General features: G+C 35.6%; 1 protein-coding gene across 1 annotated transcript in view; it reads left to right on the plus strand.

Annotated features, from left to right (window-relative positions):
• COL19A1 (collagen, type XIX, alpha 1) overlaps positions 1 to 20,833 on the plus strand; it is a 288,872-nt gene that overhangs the window by 33,648 nt on the left and 234,391 nt on the right. Inside the window, exons 4-6 of the mRNA XM_004674041.1 lie at positions 11,369 to 11,492; positions 12,481 to 12,756; positions 18,939 to 19,019. Coding sequence (XP_004674098.1) covers positions 11,369 to 11,492; positions 12,481 to 12,756; positions 18,939 to 19,019 — 481 coding nt within the window. The remainder of the gene's footprint in view (positions 1 to 11,368; positions 11,493 to 12,480; positions 12,757 to 18,938; positions 19,020 to 20,833) is intronic.

Here is a 20,833-nt window from a genome sequence, read left to right on the forward strand (position 1 = left end):
CATGGATTTTTCTACTTAATCTTGTACTCTGTATTTTGATTTTGCCCTTTTTCATTTTCTGTACATGAATCAGAGAATACGGAACAAATACACTAAACTGAATTTATTGTACAGTGAAATTACATCACATTCTAAGTAAAGAAATTTATGAATTTCATCATGGTCTATTAATCATGCAGTCCATGATCACAACCAACAGTCTAGTTGTAAAGAATAAATGCAATCTAATCCCCAATACCAATTCCCTACAAAACAACTTTATTAAAAGATACCTGTAGATTGATTTTTAATATAATCAATTTTTTTTAAGATTTATTTATTTATGAATACAGAGCTGGGATACAGGCCAGAGATGCGGAGGGTGAAAGTATTCACCAGGGACAGAGTGGGAAGCAGAACAGGCAGATCAACGAAGTATACTGCTGAGGGGAGCAGCGGTCGGGTCAGGAGAGGTCTGCCACCCATGTGGATCTCCTCTGAGGCAGGAGGGGATCGAACTCATGAGGAAGTGGCTTAATCTTAATGCAGTGCTTTAAACCGCTGCACCATCAGGGAGGGCCTAAAATAATCAATTTTCAAGAAATTTATGATCCTTGGCTTTGCCATGCTTGAAGTTTTCTCCATCTGGAAGGGAGTGTGAAAAAGCATCCTCTTCAGGTAATTCTTATTACCTTTTCATTAACTGGATAGCCAGGAATGCCCATTATTTGTTTAGTTGAAATCCTCTGTCACTTTCAGACCAGAAACTTCACTTCTATTAGGTTAACTTTCTGTACATCTATGTCAGCCTTGATTTCACACTTCAGGAGATAAATGGAATGGAATATTACAATGATCTTTATGCCGGGACATATTAACATAGGATTGGTGCTAATGGTCAATAGTAATATGGTTGATCTGATAGTTACATATATGATCATTATTTTCACATTTTTAAAAAAATTACTTGTCTTTTTAGTTAGGTTACCATTCTACTGATGTTCTTTCTAAGGCATTACATTTTAATTCCCAGTGTATTCTAACCAGTTAGATAACCCAGTCATTTTTTTTTGTTTAAGTCAGAACATTTAATACCCTTGACATTACCTAATTATTAGTATATAGAGTGTTCTCACACTTTTTTTTTTTTTTTTTTTTTTAAAGATTTATTTATTTATTTGTGCATACAGAACTGGGGTACAGGCCAGAGACTCAGGGGCGGTGAGAGGCTTCACCAGAGACAGAGTGGGGAGCAGAACAGGCAGATCTACGAAGTACACTGCTGAGGGAAGCAGCGGGCAGGCCAGGAGAGGTCTGGCTCGCCATGTGGTCTTCTCCGGGGCAGGCGGCAGGCGGGAATCGAACTCATGCGGAAGTGGCTTCAGATTCTCAGTGCTGTGCTTTAACCCGCTGCGCCACCAGGGAGGGCCTCTCACACTTTTTTATTGCTTTGTGAAAATTGCACTAATTTTAAGAAAAATACTTGGTGAAAACCCCTAATTTTCTAAGAAATGATCTCTAAGGTATATATAGAGAAAAATTATTTGGTTTGTTATCACCCTCTGTAGAACAAAATATCTTTTCTAAAACCAACATACAGTAATCCCTATTTTAAACATATTACTTTGTGGTTTCGGACACACCCTGATCTATTCTCAAAAATCACTAGAGGAAGGAACTGCAATAATCTACCTTTGGGGCTTGTCACCTAGGATATGTAAGTGGCATAATGAATACTACTTCATAGCCCAAAATAGAATTTACTGTTTTTAATGCTAATATGACTGTAAATGTTTTAATTATTCATTTCCTGAAATTAATATTTTATATGTATATACTCTTCCCCCAAACTAATTTCAGAAAAAATAGACTTTTTTCTCTCTATAGTCCCAAAGCATTACTCTTAAATCAGGTCACTAGTAATGGTGGAAATTTTCACCTTAACCCAGAGGGTGCAAGCAACCTGATATACTGGAAAACACTGACCTTGGAATCAGGAGTACCAAGTTCAAGTCCTAACTAGGTCTCTGTCTGGCAACCTGATGGTAAAGCAACCAGCTACCTTATTTATGAAGTGAAATGGTTGATCTAAATCACTATTTTGGTTCCTATCAGCTTCAGGAACAGAGAAGTACAGGAAATTATTCTGTGTATTTTCTTAAATGAATGATTTCCAAAGACTGTTTGCTAAAGTATACTTTGGTGCAATCTTCTTGGAACAGATATTTTATTTTGCTATACTTGTATAGACTTTAAACTTCTTTTTGAAAATAAAAATATTGATTTAATTTTTAGACTTGTTTTGATTCAGATTTTTTGATTAATCTGTCTTAGAATCACATAGGGCTTGATTTTTTTCTCTGCTGCTATTTATTGCTAAATGTACTATAGCATAGCCTTATACGGCCTTAACTTTAAAGCACTGTGCAAACTAGCATAGATTATTACTGAATACAAGTGTTTAGTACCTGCTAGAACTGGTCATAGGCATTACTATGAATTTTCCATGAATGGAAAAAAATTTTATGAGTATTTTCTAGAAGACAGGTACTAATCTAGTTATTTCATTTTTAGTAACGTGTCTGAAAGAATCCCTGTTTTCACTTTCTTATGTTTGGAGACAGGCAATATATGTGTGAACTAATATCTTTTTTAAAGGGTATTTACAAAGATATGAAGAAAATGAAATGTTAATATGGACTGGTATGAAACCAACTATAGACTTTTCAGAGGAAGTGACATTGTAGCTGTGTGGTAAATGGTGAGGAGAAATTATCTCAATGAGGACTTCTGGGGAAGAAAATCCTAGGACAGGAAACAGAAAATACATACATCTAAGACCTCAATAAACCTGGTGGATTCCAGGAACAAAATTCAAGTCAACTAAAGCCTTGGTGCCATACAGAAACAGGATTAGGAGATTATGTGTCAGAGCTAGAGCTAGGTCAGAAAAATTTTAGCTTGTGAGCGATGATCAGGGCTGTACATTTTACTCTAGGAACCATGAGATTTGTTAGAAAGCTGTAAGTAAGAAGAACCTACCTGAAAGCTCATTCTAGTTTCTGTGCGCATGCCAGATTTTAAAGATTTATTTATTTGTGCATACAGAACTGGGGTACAGGCCAGAGGCTCAGGGGCGGTGAGAGGCTTCACCAGAGACAGAGTGGGGAGCAGAACAGGTAGATCGATGAAGTACACTGCTGAGGGGAGCAGCGGGCGGGTCAGGAGAGGTTTGCCGCGCCATGTGGTCTCCTCCTGGGCAGGCGGGAATCGAACTCATGCGGAAGTGGCTTTAGCTTCTTAGTGCAGTGCTTTAACCCGCTGCGCCACCATGGAGGGCCCGCGCATGCCAGATTTTAAAGGGGGTTAAAGATGAAAGACAGTATAAGACATCTGGGGAGAGGTGGTAGAAACTTAGACAAGATCCTAATAAGGGCAGTGAAAAGTAGACAGAGTCAGGACCTATTGATGGTAGAAACTATCGAACTTACTGATGGCTTAAATAGGTTGGGGGATAATAAATGTAATACAAAAATCAAGAGTGGCTTCTAAGAATTTGTCTGAAGCACCTGGATGAATGACCTATTGTTCATTCAGGTGTAGAATCATAAAGGACTGTTTGGTAGAAAGCAAGAAGATTAACATGCCTTCAACATCCAAGAGGAGATGCCAAACAGGAACTTAGAGATGTGAGCCTGTAGGCAAGGGAAAATTCAAAGATTATCTTTGTTGTATCTCCCCTATGACATCATCTTCTTTTTGAAACTTTCTCCCAAGCCCTCAGTATCTTAAGATGACTTTTTATCTTACAACTTACAACAATGTTATTTCATCTTGTTTGGGCATTTTCTGCCCCGAATTTTTCTCTCTGTGTCCTCCTCCTTTAAACTTTTTGTTTTTTGATAATCCTGTAGATCTCTGTTCTATGCTTTCTGATGCAAGTGTTAATTCTTATGCAATTTGTTATATTTGTTGTAATGTATGACTGACTTATTGGGATTGTTTTAATATTCATAGAGCTTTGGTTTTATAAATTCAACTATTTTCTAGAGAGGAAGAAAGCTCTATTATTGTAATATTAGATGTTCTAACTTGTCAATGAAAGTACATTAGAGTAAACAAGAATTTGGCATTTCTGAGTCATTCCAGGTAAAAAAGACAGTGGCTTTAGAATCCTAATTAAGACCTCCCTGTTGGCACAACAGATTAAGCACAGCACTATGAAGCTATCCATAGCCACTGCAGCAGGAATTTGATCCCCAACCAGGGAGGTGACCCACACGGCACAGCAGACCTCTCCTGTCTTGCCCATTGCTCCCCTCAGCAGTGTACTTTGTCAGTCTGCCTGCTATGCTCTCCATTCTGTCTCTGGTGAATCCTCTTACCCCCTGCAACTCTGTCCTATACCCCAGTTCAGTATGTATAAACAAATAAATCTTTTATAAAAAGAAAGAATCCTAATTAATAACATTTATACATACATTCCATCTCATGCCAAGATCTTTCTTGTAATAATGATACCTTTTAAATGTCAGCATTTTATTTGCATTTCATATGATTTTTAAGTGAATTCTGATCAGAAAAGAATTTTTTTCTTAATCACAAAGGAAAGAAGATCTTGTTAATGTTTTTAATACATATATATTAGAAATGTATGTAATTCATTTGTAATAACCCCTTAATAGTGAATAACTTAATGTTTAATTAGATGTTAACATTTACAGGTATATATAGAACTGGTGTTTTCAAGGGTTGGTTGAAGTAGATGCCAGAGGCAGAAAGCCTCCTGTGGCATCTTTGAATAATTTGGAATAACTTTAGTTTGGATCCTTAGAAATTTCATTAGTCTTGTTTAAAAAGTTCACTTTAGGCCCTCCCTGGTGGCGCAGCGGGTTAAAGCATAGCACTGAGAATCTGAGGCCACTTCCGCATGAGTTCGATTCCCGCCTGCCGCCTGCCCGGAGGAGACCACATGGCGAGCCAGACCTCTCCTGACCCGCCCGCTGCTTCCCTCAGCGGTGTACTTCGTAGATCTGCCTGTTCTGCTCCCCACTCTGTCTCTGGTGAGGCTTCTCGCCGCCCCTGAGCCTCTGGCCTGTACCCCAGTTCTGTATGCACAAGTAAATAAATCTTTAAAAAAAAAAATTAAAAAAAAAAAAAGTTCACTTTAGATTGAACATTTTGTGAATTTGGTATATCTCTACTAGTCAGTGAGTTTCATTAATTTGAACAGTACACTATAGGAAATGAAAGAGTAAATGTACTTAAATTTCACTAAATTTTGAATTCATGTAGATTGATATTATTTTATGTGGATAAGTTGTTGATTTATGCACTGAATTCTATAGACACACTATGTGTATAAAGTAGGGGTTAAGTAGATAATATCTCATTGAAAATTTCTAGCCTAATATATGAATGAGCTCGGCAAGTAAGGATCAACAATATTTTTCTTAATGGGAGTATCACTGAATAAGCAATGGATAGAATTTCTTATAGGAAATTACACTTCATTCAAAAATACTCAAGCATGAATATCTTAGACATAGCAAGCTGTCATTATATCTCTCTGGTAACAGACTAGTAATCCAATATGGTCTCTTTTATAACAGAACTTTGGCAAGACCTAGAGAAATTACTCTGTGTCACATTAAATGTTTGTGCTTGTCTGGAATAAACAAGAAATTATTTGTAAATTAGATGTATTATTTTTAAAATACAGAAAATTTTCTTCAAAAATTACAACACTGACAAACAAAATCATTCTTGTTCTTGAAAGAATAATATAAATTTCTGAAAGGGAAATATAGTGGTTATAAGTATTTTCATCCAGTATGCCTTAGGCTAAGAAAAAATTAATTTTTCTTTAAGTGTCATTAATTTTAAGATTATTCTAGATCATTATTACTTGCGTTATTGTTTTTATTATTTTTGTCAGAGACTTCGTGAAATATAAAATATTTATAATTTTGATCTAGATTTTAAAGTATTGAAAAGCATTATATTTAATTTTAATGTCCATTTCATTTGTGGTATGTAAATGCAATAAATATTATTTTGGGAAAATATGTACCACGTAGGGGCTGTATTGCCTTTTGAGCTCTAGATCATCTTTAGTGTCCTGTGAAGTCTGTACTGTGGCTACTTTCTGTAGTTGTGACAAAGAAGAAAGAAAGGACAAGTTAAGAGTTATTTCTGATAGGGATGGAAAGGCAATAAAAGATCTGAGTTTATATTGAGACCTTGAAGGATGGGGAGGATCAGAACTTAAGAATCGAGTGGGTTTGGATGGGTTTGAAAAGCAGTCTAGTTAAAAAAACATAAGCAAAGGCAAAGAGGAAGAGGTATAACTTCCAAAGAACAAAGAAAAAATAATTTTTTTGTTTATTGTTCTTTTGCTTGACTCAATATTTACTAGGGAAGGGATGGGTATAAAACTGTCTAGGAAGTTCAGTGCTTAAACTATATATGCCTTGAATATGAGACCAAGGAGTTGGGCAATGGGAGACACTAGAGAAGAGAGGAGATATACATGTACAGTAGATGTGCTGCAAATATCTCTGAAAACAGTATTGATGTATTAACTGTATTAACTGAATATTAACAGTAGTAACTGAAAATAGGCAATTTCCTCATAAAAGAAAAAAGAAAAAACATTAAAGCAGAACATTCAAAAAAACTCAGTGAAATATAGTTAATGGCAATTCTAGAGTAGTGAACTGGTATTTTAAATTGAGAATAAATAACTGGTTTTCTTTTGTGGAAGTATGTGTGTTCCAAGTTATTTCTTCATTCCTTGTCTTGTACTTTTTGTTGTTTCTCACTAGCCATACTTAATAAAGTCAAAAGGTGTAAAGCTAACCCCCTTACTGGAAAATAATAACATATCTATTTGTAAAAAGTTGGCTTCTTATTCCTCAATGGAGAAATGAAGCCAAAATTTCCTTACAGCTAATTGTACCAGAGAACTGTTTGCTACTAAGATGCTTGCCATGAAGCTATCTACAACTGATGTATTATTAGAACTCTTCAGATGAGGATTCCTTGGACAGTAGTTTATGGTGAATTAAAGAGGAAGCTGTAGAGATAATGGAATGAGTGAGAATGTGAATGAAACTGTATTGGTAAGAATTGAAGAGGGCCAGAACCAAGGTGTTGGTCATAGACTGAGGTGTTTGGTCAAGACTAAAGAGGCACATGGTGTGGTATGACACAGTAGAAGATGAAACATGGGACACCAAGCCAATGAAAAAGTAAATGTTGACTCCAAGACTTCCAGTATGATTAGGAATATGGTATTATTAACAGAGACTGGGAATATGAGGTAAGAATAAACTTAGAAAGGGAAATGTTAAAGGTTTCCTTAGAAAAGTATTTTAGAGGTATTGGTATTGTGACACTTTTCCTTTGTGGGCTATGTGCAGGAGAGAGAATATGTTCAGTTACACAGCTCCAAGATTTTGAAAGGTGGGTCTGTGGTTGGCACATAGTAAGCCTGCAGATACAGACATAGGTATCATTATGTAGAGGTGACAGCTTTTGAAGTGAAAAGAGATCATAAAGGGAGAAGTGCATTGGGTAAAGAATCTTGGTGAACAAGTGTGTTTTGATAGAAATGGTGACAAAATACAGCAGGAAAAGACAACATAACATATTTGCACTCATCTGAAACCCATGACTCTGAGGTAAGATTTTTCCATATGTTCTCTACCCCCTTCTCTTTGGGTGATGGAAACACATCTGGCTGCAGTTTTTCCCAGTCTCCACATGCACAGGTTTCTTTCCTGCTCTGCTGTTACAATATTTTAAAGAAATCTCATTACCAACACAACATTTTTCATTTACAACCTTTAGATCTAGTTTTGGCCATGTGTGGTATTTCCTTCTCTTTTGGTTTATATGCCTTCCTTGTATTATTTGTGACTGTTTTCCTTCTTCCAGCTGATTTTAAGAAACAGGTTAAAAGCCTTGTCTTTTCATCACTTTGAGCCTCTCAGGGCTCTAATTGTGGGTATTTAGCAAAAACAAAAATTTGTGTATACTTAACCATGACAATTAGCAGTCACTGGTTTCATCTGACCTTTATAATGCTGATCTGGACCATGTTTATGAAAAATGTGGATTAACTGGAAAAATTAAAGATAACTTTTAAGATAACAAGCTGAATATGTGACTTCTCTTGAAAAATGGAATGATCTGGGAACACTGGATCCACAGTCCCATATTGTAAAACTGGCTTTAACTAAATAGTAGCTGTACCTGTAGCTCGACTAGGCTCTCAGTTTTCCTTACTCCACACATGTGTCTTCTATGTGAGGACTAATGTCACTTGCCATAATTAACTTTCTTTGCTCTATTTGCTTTTCCTGTAGAAGTCTAAGAGGAAATTAAAGTTTTTCTTTTTCTAAAAGATTTGTTTATTTATGCATACAGAACTGGGGTACAGGCCAGAGGTGCAGGGAAAGTGAGAGGATTCACCAGAGACAAAGTGGGGAGCAGAGCAGACAGATGGATGAAGTCCAATGCTGAGGGGAGCAGCGGATGCAACAGGAGAGGTCTTCTGTGCCATGTGGGTCACCTCGGTGTCTGGGGTTCAAACTCACACTGAGGTGGCTGCAGCCAGCTTCCAGTGCTGTGCCCTAACCTGTTGCGCCACCAAGGAAGTCACAAAGGTTAAAGTTTTTCTATGCAAATTTTTATCCAAGGTAAAAAACCAAAGTTAGACTGAGAAACTCATGTGGTTTTCCTGCTTTTGTGTTTGTTTTGTTTTCAGATTTAGATTGCTTATATCTAAATTCATTTGTTGAGTCACTTATATTATTTATTGAGTGTCTCTTTCATATACTTGGAATATAAAGGTGAATAGGATAGATGAAGAACCTCAGCAACCTTATAATTTGGCCTCCTGATTGTGCCCCTATCCACGTGACTGTGACTCTTGGTCAATATAAATGTATTTATCAGAACCTTCTGAAGGATTGAGGGGAATGAGGATTTAGAAGACATCAGTGTAGTATAAGATTCAAAATGCTTTTAGAATGCAGGCAGGTTAAGGGCTGAATATATGATTATGTAGTAGATATTCAGACTACCCATTTAAGAAGTTTAGTGGAGATGGGAAGGTAATATAATGGTGTAGCAAAAATGGAGAAAGTTTTGTTTGTTTTATGGCAGTGGAAGACATACATATTTGTAAACTATAATAAAGGAAGCTTTAGGTAGGAAGAGATTGATGATTTTCAAGGAATTTTAATCTGAAAAGCAAAGACAGTAGAATGGGAGACAAAAATTACAGAGAGAAATATTACAATACATTCTATGAGACAGAAGTCAATTAAACACTTGACAAATTCATCATTGTGGGAATCCAGTCTCTGTGGAAGTTTGTGAAGGGTGTGTGTGTAGTAAACAATAAGCATGAGGCCCCCAATTTACCTCCTTTTTCCTTACCCAATCAGAGAAGAGTTCAGAGGTGTATGCCCAACCTCACCCTCCTCAGAGAAACCTCCCTGTATTAACATTTTAGAGATCTTCATGGAAAACGCCAGGCTTCTGATCATACTGTATGGTGAAGCAAGTTCATTGAGACTTGGTGTCTATATACATAGGATTTGTAATAAATGCTTCAATCCTTCATTTTAAAATAGAGATGGGTTATAAATAAAAAAAAAAAGCTGCCAGAAATTAGATTATATCTTTAAACATAGAGAGAGATCAAACTATCAAACAGGAAACACTAACTTGAATGAAATGGAGATTCTCGAGTATGTACAAATAAACATTTAAGAGCCTGCATAATTAATAACATACGATAATAAAGTAATGCATTCAGGATATTAAAAAAAACAATTGAAAAGAGTTTCAGAAATCAAAGTATAACAATTATGTTAAATGGAAAGGTTGGAAATGTTAGGTAAATATCCCAGAAAGCAGGTAGAAAAATATATCAGAAAGGGTAAAAATATATAGCAGAAAGAGTATTGAAATTAAAACACAAACAGTGGAATTAAACACTTGTCTGCAAAAGAGAATTCCTGGAAGAGGATATAAGAGAAAATGACATGGAAAAGTAATAAAAAACTTAAGATTTTTTCAATGCATATTGAAAGAGGTGCTCAGTACAATGGATAGAAGAACAAACATCAGGAAATAACATTGTCAAATTCTAGAACATGGCAGTCCTGAAGCCTACTTTTTAATTTAATTTATTTATTTAAAAATGAACACCATTTCTTAAAAATTACAGCAATTGACTTTGTAAACTTTAGTTTCCCACTGGTGAATTTCCAGGGAGAATTCTATTTTAGAAGGTTTCTTTTATTTTGATGGAATAGAAAACAGATGATTTATTAATCAGTTGCTCACTTCAAAGGGAATATAATAATGAATAATAGAGATGGTTATCTCTCCTTTGAATATGTCCTCAAAAAATAAAAATGAATACACACACACACACACACACAAATATGTGTATACGTGTTTAAGCAAGAAGTAAATAAGAACTTTAGGCCAGAGTAGCTTTTTCATATTTTTTTTCCTGATTTCCCTCCCACATGTGACTTTGTTTCTAATACAAAGAGTAAAAGTAAAGTTTTATAATTCTCATGACAGTTTGTCAGTTTCAGTCAATCTTAGTCTATTATTCATATTAGTAGTGGCCATCTCAATGTATGGGTTTTATTTATATATAAAAACTTCCAGTTATGTTAATTCCTAAGAAAATTCTTACCTGCTTTTTGTCATGCCATTTTAAAGGAAAATTAAGATTCCTGCCTTGCAGCATTTTTGTATACAGTGCAAATAAATAAATTTACAATTCAGCTTGGAGGAATGTATTTCTTCTCCTTGTTTTCATATGATAAATCTTAATGCAAAATAGATCATTCTTTTTACTGAGTTTTTTCATGAATCCAGTGATACCAGAGTGTGAAACAAGACTGAGACAGGATACTTGGACAATCTTTTGATTTTTTTCACCCTTGCTACTTAGAAAGAATTTGCTAATTTAATTTCTGTAAGAGTGAAAAATAAAGCTAAAAGCTATTTGTTATATTTACTGTCAGTCTTTAATAATAGAAAATCAGTATTAGGAACTCGTTTGCAAGATATGCTAAAACTTCTTTGGCAAATACACATTTATGGTTATCAGGGTTCATTGAAATGCTCTGTTCTTTGCTCTGCTAACAAATCCAGAGGTACCATTGCTTTAATTTATTAATCTCTACTTTTTGCCAGAGTCTAATTATTTCTAAGATTCTTCTTAGTGGAAACATCTTGTTGAGTAAGTGAGTATAACAACATAGTAATCTAACCTACTGGAACTTTGTACCTAGATTTTCGCTTGGCCATCTTTGGTTTTCCTATGATAGTTCTTTGTTTTCTCTCATAGGAAGATATTTCCCCAAGGCCTTCCTGAGGAATATGCCATAATAGCCATGTTCCGTGTACGAAGAAGCACCAAAAGGGAACGGTGGTTTCTGTGGCAGATTTTAAACCAGCAGAATATGCCACAGGTAAGGAACCATGAACCAAAACTAAAACCAAATTTTGGCCTAGTGTGTTAGCAGAGATTTGGTTTTAGTTTTGTTTTGACTACTAAATTCTTATTTTTTTTCTAAAGATGCTCAAATCACCCTCCATCACAACTACCTCATTGACACTAACTGTTATCTCACTGACATACAGTTTTTGTCTCTTATCATCTTTCTATTATGTATTATTTTAAAAGTTAGTCATTGTTTCATCTATATCCTTAGTGAATTGAAAGATGAAATAGTCCATCAATAAAAATTTTATTGAGCAGATGCTATGGACAAAGAAAAGACACTTTCTCAAACTGGAACAAAGGGAGAGCAAGCCATCTGGGAATACTTGTGGAGAACATGGCATTTAGCAGGAAGAAGGGGGTGCAGTACTGCAGCAAGAGGGTGATTATTGGTACCATACATTTGTATTGATTTCCATACATATCCAATGAGGTATTGAAAAATGTTTTTTTAACCTGCTGATATAGTCACAATTTTATGATGGTAAAATGAATTGCACTGCAAGAATATGTCCACCATGAAATGCATTTTCTCTGTACCACCCAGATGATAAAAAGCTAGGGAATTTGATCTCAGTTTCCATGCTAAGAGAAGTGATCACAATTTAGTTTTAAATTAGTAATGCTGAATTTTTGAATTACTCATGAAGAAATATATGTCTATATTTACACACACATATACCCTTAGATACATATATACATATTCATAGATATTATCTCTCAAGAAAGATGCACATTATATTTACCAGAAAATTCCATATCTAACCCATTTTTGTAGCTGGATGTTTTGTGTCAGGTTAACAATTCTGGGGTGGGCATAAGTTCATCTAAACATTTCACTAAGTACCTCGTTATAAGAACTTCTACTAATGTTCACCTTGAGTTTTGATTTTGAGCTTTAATAATTTTGAACTCTGGCTTTAAAACATTTTAAGATAATTTTCCTTTTTTTTCAGGTTTCTATTGTAGTTGATGGTGGAAAGAAGGTGGTGGAATTTATGTTTCAAGCTGCTGAAGGAGATGTGTTGAATTACATTTTTAAAAATCGAGAACTGCGTTCTTTGTTTGACCGTCAATGGCATAAACTTGGCATTGGTGTACAATCCCGGGGCATTTCACTCTATATGGATTGCAATTTAATTGCAAGCCGCCATACTGATGAACGGGATGCTGTGGACTTTCTTGGAAGGACTGTTATCGCAGCACGAGCTTCAGATGGCAAGCCTGTGGATGTGAGTTGTGATGTTGGTTGTGAAATAGAACTAGTAAAAATTTAGAATTCAAACAAAATATCAGTTTTAAAAACTTCTGCTTTTAATTAATATATAATGCATCCCTTCTTACCACTGTAAAAATTAGTTTGCCATCAGATGTGTGAAGAAGGAAAGCTAGTATTTACATTTTTACATATATTATCTTCTATCTGTTTTCACCAAACCTGTAAATAAAAAATAAGCTATTAAAATTAAGTCTTAAAAATTAAATCTTAGATCTATAATACAAAAAGTAAGCTTGATTTACATTCACGTGTTTTGAATAGAAAGAACTGGAAAAAGATGAACTTCCAATTAAATGGTTCCAGATTATATAATGTTTTTATTCAAGAACAATAGGCTATTTAGTTATCCTCAAAATCATAATAGTTTTGTATTGCAGATTATTTTTCATAAGGGTGTAAGGGCTTTTCAGAGTTTTGTTGGACTGAAATGCAGGCATTATTTGTATCAGTAGATTATTTGTAAAGATTTTATTTATTTATCATACAGAGCTGGGGTACAGGCCAGAGGTGCAGTGGGTGGTAAGAAAATTTACCAGAGACAGAGTCAGCAGCAGAACAAGCAGATTGACTGAAATACAGTGCTGAAAAGAGCAGCAGGTTAGACAGGAGAGGTCTGCTGCACCATGTGAGTCACCTCCCTGGCCAGGACTTGAACTTCTCTGAAGTGACTGCAACCACATTCACGGTGCTGGGCTTTAACCTATTGCACCACCAGGGAGGGCCCTAGTAGATTATTTAGATGAAAAAAATTACCCAGTAAAACCCTTTCAGATGTAAAGGTCTTTAAAAAATTGCATGTGGTCCTCAGGTAATATAGATTTTTATTGATTTTTCTAGAGAATAAGGCCTGCAATTTTTAAAACAGTGAGATATATCTATACTTGATGATTGCACATTTTCTTATAGGTAGAGTGATGGAAAAATCTATAAAAATAATCTGAATGTAGTTCACCAATAAGAATTGCTAATGTTGGATCCTCCCTGGTGGGCAGCAGGTTAAAGCACTGCACTAAGAAGCTAAAGCCACTTCCGCATGAGTTCGATCCCCGCCTGCCCCGGAGGAGATCCACATGGTGTGGCATACCTCTCCTGACCCGCCCGCTGCTCCCCTCAGCAGTGTACTTCGTTGATTTGCCTGTTCTGCTCCCCGCTCTCTCTCTCTTGTGAATCCTCTCACCCTCCGCATCTCTGGCCTGTACCCCAGTTCTGTATGAATGAATAAATAAATCTTTAAAAAAAAAAAAAGAATTGCTAATGTTAACACTGGGCTTTTGATGGTTCAGTTTTATTCTGAAAATACAATTCTGTGCAAATAGATATTTGACCAATGTATTATTTCTAAATGTCCCCTGTAAATGGAACAAAATAGGACAATGGATCAATTGGTCAATCTCTCATCTATGGAGAGGGATATCAAACATACTGTTTTTAAACTGTTTTCCTTTAAAGACAATGACCAATGCAGTGAGAACGTCATAGCTAGGGCTAGTGTAAAACATCATGGATTTTTATTAAATTGCTTAGGGATCTAAAAGGCATGGTTGTAAATCCTAGTTCACCTACTTTACCCTAAGGATTTGTTAATTTATCTTGTTGGCTCTTGATTTATTGGATTTTCCATTTCCTCGATTATTAAATAGTGTTGGTAGATTTACTAATTATAAGTATATAGAGTGTGTTCCTGTAGATTCATTTACTTTTTTAGGGATAGATACACACTTCAACTCTGGCACAAGAAAATGGAAAAAAAAACCAACAAGAAACCAAAACCAAAACTGCTGCTCTTATTTTCAAAGATCTTGAAGACTATGGGAAGGATGAAGTCTATGTCAGTAAATAGTGGCTGTTAATTATATTAACAGTATTAATTATAACAACATTAGTACTATGCAGACATTTCAGAGAAATCTCTCCACAGGCAAGGAAGGAAGTGGAGAACAGCAACTAGGACATCAGAGATGAACTTCCAGCAGTCTGTGACATAGATGCAGATAGGAAGTTGGCTTCCAAGTCTAGCCAGCAGTGGTGAGGGGTACAGGAGTGCCTACTGAAAGTACAGTAGTTTGGAACTAGAATTTTGTGCACCATAGGATTTGTGAGAACAGAGTTGGCTCTTGTTCCACAGGAACTGGAAGAAGCAAAAAGCATACTGAGGTAAGTTCATAACTATTGGGGGAGAGAGTGCAATGAGAGAGGAGCAAGTTAGCGCAAGAATGGAGCCAGAGCTCTGAGCTCACTTCTGAAGGTTGAGTGTTGTGTCTTGTGACTCATTCATTATCCACTCACCAAGGAAAGAATTAATCCCAGAATCTGAGGCTGAAGCGTGGCAGGCATGTCCTTATAAAAAGATAAAATATGAAAATTACAGTGTTACAGTTGAATATGGAGTCTTAGTTCATTTGAGGATATACTTAAAGCAATATCAAAATGATGCAGAATATAATCGAACTCTTTAAGTTAAAGTTACTAAAACTTTAAGTGGACTAATTATTTTTAAATAGTTTATTTTTACATCATTTGTGAATGTTTCCATCTCAGTTGTAATCCCCTTGGGCTTCCCATCACCAAATCACCCATGTGCCATCACCATTGTCCAGTGCATTTCCCTCCCCACTACTGTTTTGATCACATTCCCCACTCCACCTACATAAAATGTCTCTGGTATATAACTGTTCATCATCATTATTATTTTCTCGCCTGGTTCGTTATGAGTGAAATCATCCAATGTTTTTCCTTTCTTTCTGGCTTATTTCACTAAGCATGATCTTTTCCAGCTCCATCCATGTTGCTGCAAAAGGCATGTGTTTATTTATTTTTGGTTGCTGAGTAATATTCCATTTTGTAAGTGTCCACATCTTTTTAATCCAGTCATCCTAAGAGGACTAATTTTTTATCTTCATACAGGCTCTGTGAGTCTTAAGATCTACTGCAATATAAAAATGTTTTATGTACTCACAATGTTTTCCTTTATTTACTTTCTTACATCTTTGTTAACTTTTGGATAGCATTTGATTTCTCCCCTTTGGTGTAGTTCTTGTAATTGTCCCATCACCATAGCATCGTGCTTCATCCCATCAACATAGTCCCCATGTTTTTCCCTCTCCTGTTTTGACTTTCTGCTCACTCTCCCCATCCTGTATGCCTCTATGGTCAGTTTCCAACTTTTGTCTTTTTTATTTCCCTGAAATTTTGTTTGGTTTCTCTATATTCTACATGTAAGTGAAACTTCCTGGTGTGTATATATTTCCCCCCTGACTTATTTTGCTTAGCATAATCCTGTCTGCTCCATCTATTTTGCTTCAAATAGCATGAGTGTATCTTTTTTGATCACTGAATAGTATTCCATTGTGTATATATAACACATCTTCATTAATTCATCTGTATTGGTGATTTTGGATTGTTTCTATATCTTAGATATTGTAAGTGGCACTGCAATAAAGATAGAAGTAAAGGCTCTACCATATGATCCAGCAATTGTAATGTAATGGTAAAAAGAGTAGATCCATTTTTAGTGTGTTGAGGAACCTCCACACAGCTTTTCATTGTGGCTGGACCAGTTTATATTTACATCAGTAGTGTAAGAGGTTTCCTTTTCACCACATCCTCACCAACATTTGTAGTCATGATTTGTTTTGTTTTTTAATATGGGCCATTCTCACAGGTTTGAGGTGATTCTCCTTGTGGTTTGGATTTGCATTTCACTGATAATAAGTGATGTTGATCTTTTTTCATGTTTGCAGCTTGCATTTCTTTTTTTGTAGAGGTATTTTTCTAGTTTTTCTATCCAGTTTTTGATTGGGTTATTTGTCATTTTTTGTTGTTGAGTTCACAAAGTTTTTTTAAACATTCTGGTGACTAGAGCTTATTTTACTTATACTATTTAAGTGCTTTCATGAGAAAGTGATGAAAAACTGATATTAAGGATTTTTAAAAGATATATTTATTTCATCATCCTTCATTTTTGTACAATGTATGACTTCCCTGTGAAGTTCCTAAAACCAACTGTCCACGTGCAGCATTACCATAGTCTCTTGTGCTCTTCCTACTCTTATCCCTGTTCTTCCTCCTCCTCCTCTACAGAATGTCTCTGATCTGTAGTTACCTGATGATTTTTATTTTTACTTCATTATAGCTACTTTTCCTCCGATCCTTTATTTTGTTCTCTATATTCCTCCTGTGAGACAATTCAATATTTTTCTTTTTCTTTCTGACTTATTTAACTTCCAGCTCTATCCATGTTGCTGCAAAGAGCATGAATTTTTCCTATAAAGGATTTTTTTAATATCTTTTTGAAAAATAGTCATGATTTTTTTTCAAAGACTTATTTATTTTATTCATACAGCACTAGGATACAAGCCAGAGGTGTAGGGGTGGTGAGAGGCTTCACCAGAGACAGAGTGAGGAGCAGGACAGGCAAAGGGACAAAGTACACTGCTGAGAGGAGCAGGGGGTAGGTCAGGAGAGGTCTGCTGCACCATGTGGATCACCTCGGGGGCTGGGATTGAACTCATGCTGAAGCAGCTACGGCCAGCTTGCAGTGCTGCGTCCTAACCCATTGAGCCATCAGGGAGGGCCCTAAAGGATTTTTTTTTAAACAAACAAATCCAGTGACAAGGGTCAGTATAGATTTAGCCCTAAAGTTTCTTCTAAAGTACTATGTCAATGAAAAATTCTAAAATAACTAATGAATAGAAAAAGCACTATTAAACTAGGCTGGTGGAGTTGCAATATCATAGGCATTGATTCAGTTGTAATCTGTCAAAAATTGATAATTTTTCTTCAGTAAGGTAAAATAATTCATATGCAGGGCTAAGCAGCATGGATGATATAGTATGATTCCAATATTTATTGACTTTGATAACAATGATGATGATAAATTAACTTTACTTAAAATGAACAATTAATTGGAATCCCCATTCTATATTCTATTTAATAAGTATATTACTTTAGCATATGTAAGAAGCAATTTAAACTTTATAAATAAAAAGTTTACTTCAGTAATTTTGCAAAATGTTATAGAAAAGGAATCATTATTTCTTTTACCTCATAATTCTGCATATTATTGAAAATCTTAGAATGCTATGAATCTAAAAGGTGTCTGGAGTTCCTAACACTTTGAATTAATTTTATTTATCTAATAAAATTAGGTAAGTTATCAGTGTTAACTAATAGTTATAGCTTTTTTCCTACTTTTTGTTGTTATTGTTTTGGGGTAAAGATTCAGAACTAGCCACAAATAATCTGCTCTCATAGAATTCATTATTATAATAATACAGATGTGTCTTTCTATTAACAGTATTTATTGACCTCAAAGTAATGCATATTCTAGTTCTGTTCAATTGAAAGACAAAGAAAGAAGTGGGAGAGTCAGAGAAAGATAGAATTATGAATGGACAGTGGAAAGGGGGAAGGTTAAGGTCGTTCACAACCTATGTCATAAATCAAATCATACAATTAAATGATAATTAAATTAAATCATTAAATTTGTAATCACAAGCTGATTTAAAATAGCCCGCATAAGCATCTGTCATATTGAAATTCTATCAAGTTTGTACTCTTTGTGCTCTATATGACTGTTTGATCTTACATTGAAAAGCATGATAATGCTTTCATTGAAATACTTTTAATTTCTGTCCAAATGCCAAATCTGTTGAGCAAATAATCTTTCTCAGGTATATGTCATTATAATATAAAACCCATAAGTATTAGACAGACTCCATGAATATAAAAAAAATACATTTTCAAAAACATATTCATCCATTTCACTGCCTCAAGACAGAGGTCTGGAACTATAGATAAAATGTCTTTTCCAACTTTTACTTTACTTTTCTCTAGAATTTTTACTGCAAAATATGTCTCTTATTTTAGTTTGAAACAACTATCCAAGCTTTTCAATTGTGTGCACTATGTGGTTTCTTTTATATATAGATTGCTCTCAATAACCAAGTCAATGTCTAGTTCCCAAAAGGTCCATAGAATAGTGAACCCTAAAACAAAGAAAACCATTAAAGATATCTATGAGTAATTTTTTGTATTAACTTTTTTCTTTCCAGTTAATTACCATAGTTCTTAAGTGACTAAGTGTGCCTCTCAAAAAAGCTAATCTGGTGTCTTTTATTACTTTTTTTAAAATAGATTGAACTTCACCAACTTAAAATCTACTGTAACTCAAACTCCATAGCTCAAGAGACATGCTGTGAAATATCAGATACCAAGGTAAGTTAATTTCCATGGCTTGTGAGGAATGTAGAACACCAATTACCTTTTAGTTGCTTGGTCTATAGAGTCCAAATGTAGGACAGCACTGAATATCTTCTGCTGAAGCCATGTGATTAATTTGTTCTAAGAAAGTGTTTTACCAAAGTTTCTTTTCACAGGAACACTTAATCCAGTGTTTTGTCTTGAACTTCAGGGATAAGTATCCTCACTTTGAACCAGCATAAATAAAAGAGATTTTATCCCTCTCTCCCCAAACTGTTTTCCAACAGAAAAATTATTTTCCAGTTACAAGAGTTTTAAATCTATGCTCACGCATCATTATCACTTATTTCCCTCTTGTAGCCTGTTTTTCCATCCTTTATAGTTTTCCTTTCTGATAGACTTCTCATCTGTGTCTACCAGTACTGCCAAAGCTCACCTTAATTTCTTGCCTGGATTGTTGCAATATGGTACCAACTGCCTTTGCTATCATCAGTCCGTCCCTTCCCCAACATAATTAGAATACGTCTCTGAATTGTTGCTTTGTTCACTTACTTTTTCACTAAATATTTATTATTGAAAGATATTGCTCTTCTACCTCCTATGCTAAGGAATAAAGTTAATAAACATGAACAGTGCATATTCATGTCATCTATTCTTTTTTAAAAACCTTTGTTGACTCTGTTGGCATAAATTTAAGTCCAATTCTTTTGGCCTCTCATTCTTAAGATTCCCAACCTAACTGTACAACTGTTAGTTTCTTATAACTATCATCCATTATTTTCTTTTTAATTTTAAAATATTTTCATTACATCATCCCTTACTTTTGTACAAGGTATGATTTCACTGTGAAATGACCCCCACCAGTTCACCCCTGAACCATCACCACAGTCCCTGGTGCTCTTGCTACTCCTGTCCTGGTCTTTCTCCTCCTCTTCTCCTACAGAATGTCTCTTATCTCTAGTTGCCTGGTGATTTTGATTTTTACTTTATTATAGTTACTTTTTTTTTTTAAAGATTTATTTATTTGTACATACAGAACTGGGGTACAGGCCAGAGGCTCAGGGGCGGTGAGAGGCTTCACCAGAGACAGAGTGGGGAGCAGAACAGGCCAACTGCCAAAGTACATTGCTGAGGGGAGCAGCGGGTGGGCCAGGAGAGGTCTGCCACACCATGTGGTCTCCTCTGGGGCAGTCAGGAATCGAACTCATGTTGAAGTGGCTTCAGCTTCTCAGTGCAGCGCCTTAACCCGCTGCGCCACCAGGGAGGGCCCATAGTTACTGTTTTTTATGATTTATTTTTTGTCTTCTCTACATCTCTCCTATAACGAGACCATTCAATACTTTTCTTTTTCTTTCTGGCTTATTTTACTGAGGATACTCCCTTCCAGCTCCATCCTTGCTTCAAAAAAAAACCAAAAAACTGGATTTAGTATCTCTTCCTGTAGAGTAGTGGTGATGGATTCCATTTTATGTTATTAGATAAGACTGCATTTGAAAGAGTTCCCAGACCCAATTCCAGCATGAACGTATGTAGAGACTTTCCCACACCAAGAAATTTTGACACTTATCAATCCAGAGAGAGCATCAGGCTCCATAGGTTAAGGGCCCAGTCTCCCAAGATTCCCCCCGACCCTGACTCCCCTCCCTCCCACCCATTTGCTTCAAATGCCAGTTACAAACCCAGGATATTACTTGTGTTTCTGACCTACAGGCTTTAAATCAGAGGTTCTCACAGACCCTCCTCAGCTTTGGTTATTTTGCTAGAGTGGCTCACAGTATCCCATTTGCTCACTGGATCACCCACTTATTACAAAGGATACTGTTCGGGAG

The sequence above is a fragment of the Condylura cristata genome, unplaced genomic scaffold (assembly GCF_000260355.1).
Source record: "Condylura cristata isolate star-nosed mole 26May11 unplaced genomic scaffold, ConCri1.0 scaffold00001, whole genome shotgun sequence".
Taxonomy (NCBI): Eukaryota; Metazoa; Chordata; class Mammalia; order Eulipotyphla; family Talpidae; genus Condylura; species Condylura cristata.